The sequence below is a fragment of the Volvox carteri genome (genome assembly GCF_000143455.1).
Source record: "Volvox carteri f. nagariensis unplaced genomic scaffold VOLCAscaffold_47, whole genome shotgun sequence".
Classification (NCBI taxonomy): Eukaryota; Viridiplantae; Chlorophyta; class Chlorophyceae; order Chlamydomonadales; family Volvocaceae; genus Volvox; species Volvox carteri.
In genome coordinates, this window is record NW_003307590.1 from 361,215 (window position 1) to 366,891 (window position 5,677).

The window sequence follows — 5,677 nt, forward strand, 5'->3', positions numbered from 1 at the left end:
TATGTCCGACCCCGCACTATTCGTCAAGCGCGGGTCCGACGGCTCAATCTATGTGCTCGTGCACGTTGACGACATGCTGGTGGCGGCACACAACCTGCAATTGGTCGCGGCCGCCAAGGCGGCCATAGCTGGTTGCTTCGCAGTACGAGACCTTGGAGAGGCGCGCTACTACCTCGGCATGGACATCATCCAGGACCGCCGCAAACGCAGCATCATGCTTACGCAGCACAGTGCTGGGCATCACTTAGATCGCCAGAGGAGGAGTGCTGAGGGCTTTGAGGATCGGCCTCAGTTAATTCCTTTTTTCCAAACGCCAAAATGGCCTGTTTATTACTTTTAAGGAATATATTACTTTAAAAAAAGACACTGAGCTGAGTACCGGCCATAGAGGGCTGTCCTTGCTGCTGTGAATTAATGCGAAAAACGATAGTCTTCAAACCGGTAACCAGCCCCGGTTACTGCCCAGTAACGATCAACCTGGTAACCCAATCGTAACCACCCCCATTAACGACCCCCGGTAACCATCCACCTGGTAACCGGTCTCCGCGTACCCCATTAACGGCCACAATTGCCCGATAACCGGGCAAGTCTATGTGGTAGGGTCACCAATCCCACAGCACAAATATGTGGCAGATGGATATAAACTCGGCCAGACCCTACACAGGATATATACTTAAAAAAGTAGTGGAGGACGGAACGGGCATGTGGGAGCCTCCCACTCGCTTCTGAGCTGCGAGCGAGGGAGGGCCGAAAACCCAAATAGGTGTCATTTTTTTACGTATGCTTATATGTATGTATGCATGTATGTGTGTATGTATGTGTGTAAGTATGTATGTACACGCACACATGCAGGCCTGCTACCTGCAGGCACCAGCAGCTGGTGGTTGCAGCACCGCCGCCGGTGCCGCCAACCCCGCATGTGTCGCGCTGCTGCATGCTGGCCAATAATCGCACTTTTTACACGCACGAACGCACGCACGCACGCACGCAGGCAGGCAGGTAGTCAGCAATCCCGTCATTGCATGTGTGCATGTGGCTGCCTCGGCCTGCACAATACATATATGCAAATAGTGCTGGGTATGTAACATGTATGCTGTTGACTTAGTATGTACACAGAATACGTAAATTTATGCATATGACGCGTCTATCTAAGGGTTATGTACATCGTATATAGCTATGCCCACGCATAGATGCGGCGGGAGCCGGCAGGTGGTGGCAGAAGGCCGGTAATGGGCACAGTCCGCCTCCTGCACCTGGCCTTAGCCATCAGGCGCAAGCTGACAATGGCGACCACTGCAACCAGCACAGCGACCCCTGCAGCGGCTGTTGCCCAGGTAATTACTGCTATGTTGGGACTACTGTTAGACTTGCGGCCGCCACCCGCTGCGGTGGCTGTTATTAGCGTTGTGCTATTGGCGGTGTCTGCTACTGCAGCCGCCGGTAGTGGTGATGAACCTGCTGCAGCAGTGTCAGCAGTGCAAGCGAGCAGGGTTGCATGAAAGCAGGCAGCAGGCAGCATGGCACGGCATATGCACACACCATATGTGCCAGCAAGGGGTCCGCATAGCCACAGCAGCAGCAGCAGCAATCAAGTAGAGCGAGCCCTAGGGCCTTGGTCGGCGCACCACGTCACCGCAATGATGGATGTGCGACACGAGCGAGTGGTAGATGCTATGATACAGCATATAGTTACATATACGCAGCAGGGACATATGTGTACATGTGTGTATGTGTGCGTGTGCGTGTGTTACATGGTCGCGGGGTGCGTTCCCCGTACCTGCAAACCGCGCAATACGAGCCGAGGGCTCAAGGACATGTATGTGTGATACATGCAGCTGGATTAATTATAATACGTGCTTCCTCGTGCACTCCGGGGCGGCATACATACATCAGCAACTCTGCTGTATCACCCTTGGGTGTTACAGCCATGGCCATGGCCATGGCCCCCGGGGTTTGACGGACAACCTTCCATTCATGCGGAAAACTTGCGAGCTTGTTGTATAAACCTAAACGGCTAGATTTTTAGGTTGTGCACCTTCCCTCATCGTTTGTACGAACCTTCATCAGCAGATCCGGATGATGACTCCTCGGATGGTAATAGCTGCTCCTCTTTCGGCCCCTGCTGACTCTGTTTTACGGCAGTGACGACATACGTCACGTCTGACATGAGAATGGCCCCCCAGTTGGCCGTGAAGTCGCTGCCCACAAGCGAGTTGAGGCTGTTGGCGGTGATGGCGGCATCCTCGACCTGTTTATGCATGTGCATCGCACATACATACGTACATACAAGCAAGCAAGCATACATTTTGCTGCTGCAAGATCTACCCGGCGGCGGGCGGCTTGCATGTGTGTATATGTGTGTGTGTGTGTTACGAGCCGAAGGCCCAAGGGCAATACTACAACGCCTAAAAGCCACGGAGGAAACGAAAACACCGCACATCAGCCCAGACTAGCGTCCAAAGGGGGCTTGCATGTGCATGTAGGTGCACACTATAGTATGAGCATTGTTATACGATGACCCGGCCCATAAATGAAAAAAAAATTTAACCGCGGCTCCAGTAAGGTTTTTGATCGCTTATAGGCCACACCCTCGTGGTAGGTAGCGACGGGCGCAAGCACGCAGCTCCTATTTAAGTTCCAAATCGACGACAGCTTTCTCTTCCTGCCCATCATGTCAGCCAATTGCGTACCGCAGCTTCTGAGGCGTCATCCTGGCCAGGAATCCAGACAACGTAGTTCACGATGATTGACGAGTCAACACAGCCAAAGCTTGTGATGAGCGTGCTGTTGACGGAAACCTGCAAGTGCATGAAGAAGCTAGTAGTTGTATTCATGTACTTTAAATAGCATAGCATACACACAGCTGCATTTTATTTGGCATATGGGAACTGGTTGCCATATTATTGCCATGTTATTGCCATATTATTGCCATATCGCGTGGGCTGCTGGATAGGTAGATTCAAGATACATATATGTACTGCTGATGTGATACACGAGCTGATGTTGCATAAACGAAATCAATTGCTATTTATTACAATGTGCATTTATGGGGGCTGCCGCTAATAAATAGCTGGCAGGTAAAGTTGCAGGTATATCTATATAAATGTGTATCACACGCAAACAGATAGGCAGGCGGCGTACACATACACATCCATGACCTGACCACAGCTGCCTGCAGAAGCATGCACGTTCGTTCCAGCAGTGGTAACCAACTCTCACATTAAAGAGATCCTGCGAGATCCTGCTACGCATGACACCACTACTCGCTCCATCTGCGACTCCTCACCCTGAAAGCTCTGGCCAACTCCTGTCTGAGATCGGCGGTGAGATCGGCGCCCAGGGTGTCATCATCAACCAAGCCACAGCCTGTGCTATCCAGGGTGAGATTGCCGTACAGCTCGGCACCAATGGCGGCACTGCCTGCTGTACGGCAGGGGTGTGCATTTATGTGCGGCGAGGATGCGGGTCCATTGGTTATCTATCGTCGTCACTCCTTTTGTGGAAAAACGTAGTAGCTGTACACAAGTACGGGACACATGTCGGCACGCGTGGGTGCCAAGGAGTCTCGGCAGCATCTGTCGATGCGTTCTCAGAGGGCTCAGCTACCAGGTGCAATTAATTGGCACATACTCTGGGCATTTCACGAGATCTGCATCCGCCGATCGTACTTTTCTGAAGTCGTGATATAAGAATTGGTCAATGACGACTTCAGAAAAGCACCGATCGNGCGGATGCAGATCTCGTGATAAGCCCCGGATACTACAATATACTGTAGTAGCTGGTACACAGTACGGCACACATATGTGCCGTACCAGCTTATTGGGGCTTTAGATAGTTCCAAACAGATCTGTACAGCCTAAACGGCATACAACAGCCAAACGGGTCTCAACAGCCTGCTTGGCGCGTTTGAAAGCCCTGATGAGCTGATTGGTAAGGGTTGAACATTTGCACCGGCTGTAACCTTCATACTCCCTAAAGGGAGCATTGGTATATATTGGCTGGAACGGCCTCCCGAGATGCTGCTGGTGAAGCGCTTCGCGCGTATTTGTAGTTGCTATTGTTTTATTGATTGGAATTTCGTGGGGGGTCCAGGGTGGGGGCTACACTGCGGGGGGGCCCCTACTAGCCTCCCTGCTAGGGAGGGAGTCACGGGATAGGTTTAGCATAGGAGGCCGCTGAGCTTGAGGTCGACAGAATATGCATCCATAAGAAGGACGCACGAGAGGTTAGGCCTCGGTGGAGGCTTAGGGAATTAAACGCAAGCATGGTAGTAGCTGAACACAAAACGCACACATGCTGTTTATAATACGCGCTAAGGCAACCCCCAGCATGTTAAGAGGCCTTTACAGCGACCAGCTACTAAAACATAGCACATCAGAAAGGTAGATGCTCCATCCTGTCTAGGTTTATCTCATGTATACACCTGAACAGCGGCTTTGTGAATGTAATCTGCAGAGCCGTGCACAGATAACGTACCCAAGCACTTACAGGAATGGTTAGATCACAGCATGTGAAACTTCATGGGAACGAGATATCGAACATGCTGATGTTGCGGTACGTGGATTGATGGAGAGGAAGTACTTATGTACCTGTACGATACGAACGTGTACGCCTGGGATCTACCTGGGTCTGGAAAGGGAGGAAGTTCCTCTGTGGGTGATCCTCTGTCTTTTGACGCGCGAACGTTTGGTGGTGTTGGCGGTGGTGGAGAACGCAGTGTGGATGCCGGTGGGGGACTTGGTGGCGAGGGTGGAGATGGTGAAGGAGGTGGTAATCGAGGGCGCTTTGGCGATTTCGGGGGTGGAGGGAGAAGAGGTGACAGCGATCGGGGAGGGGAGGGCGGCGTTGTGGATAGCGATGGCGAGCTTGATTGCAGCGGCGAAGGTGGAGATGGTGAAGGAGGTGGTAATCGAGGGCGCTTTGGCGATTTCGGGGTTCGAGGGGGAAGGGGTGACAGCGATGGGGGAGGCGATGGTGGCGAAGGACTTGGCGGCAGCGGTGGGGGTGGAGATGGTGGTGAAGGTGATGGAGGAGGGGATGGCGGCATCGGGGATGGTGGCGAGGGACTTGGCGGCAGCGGCGGGGGTGGAGATGGTGAAGAAGGTGATGGATGATCGAGGGCGCTTTGGCGATGGTTCGGGGTTCGAGGGGGAGATGGTGGTGACAGTGATGGGGGAGGGGATGGCGGCGTTGGGGATAGCGATGGCGAGCTTGATTGCAGCGGCGGGGGTGGAGATGGTGAAGGAGGTGGTAATCGAGGGCGCTTTGGCGATTTCGGGGTTCGAGGGGGAAGGGGTGACAGCGATGGGGGAGGCGATGGTGGCGAAGGACTTGGCGGCAGCGGTGGGGGTGGAGATGGTGGTGAAGGTGATGGAGGAGGGGATGGCGGCATCGGGGATGGTGGCGAGGGACTTGGCGGCAGCGGCGGGGGTGGAGATGGTGAAGAAGGTGATGGATGATCGAGGGCGCTTTGGCGATGGTTCGGGGTTCGAGGGGGAGATGGTGGTGACAGGTGATGGGGGAGGGGATGGCGGCGTTGGGGATAGCGTGGCGAGCTTGATTGCAGCGGCGGGGGTGGAGATGGTGAAGGAGGTGGTAATCGAGGGCGCTTTGGCGATTTCGGGGTTCGAGGGGGAAGAGGTGACAGCGATGGGGGAGGCGATGTTGGCGAAGGACT

At 53.8% G+C, this 5,677-nt stretch overlaps 2 protein-coding genes across 2 annotated transcripts in view; one reads left to right on the forward strand and one right to left on the reverse strand.

Annotated features, from left to right (window-relative positions):
- Nucleotides 1-1,174: 1,174 nt before the first annotated feature.
- On the reverse strand, nucleotides 1,175-3,985 carry VOLCADRAFT_95823 (uncharacterized protein; the record flags this gene model as incomplete). Its single annotated transcript, XM_002954943.1, has 5 exons — nucleotides 1,175-1,458; nucleotides 2,059-2,248; nucleotides 2,691-2,798; nucleotides 3,287-3,423; nucleotides 3,952-3,985. The coding sequence occupies 5 exons, from the start codon at nucleotides 3,983-3,985 to the stop codon at nucleotides 1,175-1,177; spliced, it is 753 nt and encodes a 250-aa protein (XP_002954989.1).
- A 581-nt stretch (nucleotides 3,986-4,566) lies between these two features.
- VOLCADRAFT_95824 (uncharacterized protein) overlaps nucleotides 4,567-5,677 on the forward strand; it is a gene marked incomplete at both ends in the record, with an annotated part of 1,557 nt that continues 446 nt past the window's right edge. The window contains one exon of the mRNA XM_002954889.1: nucleotides 4,567-5,512. Coding sequence (XP_002954935.1) covers nucleotides 4,567-5,512 — 946 coding nt within the window. The remainder of the gene's footprint in view (nucleotides 5,513-5,677) is intronic.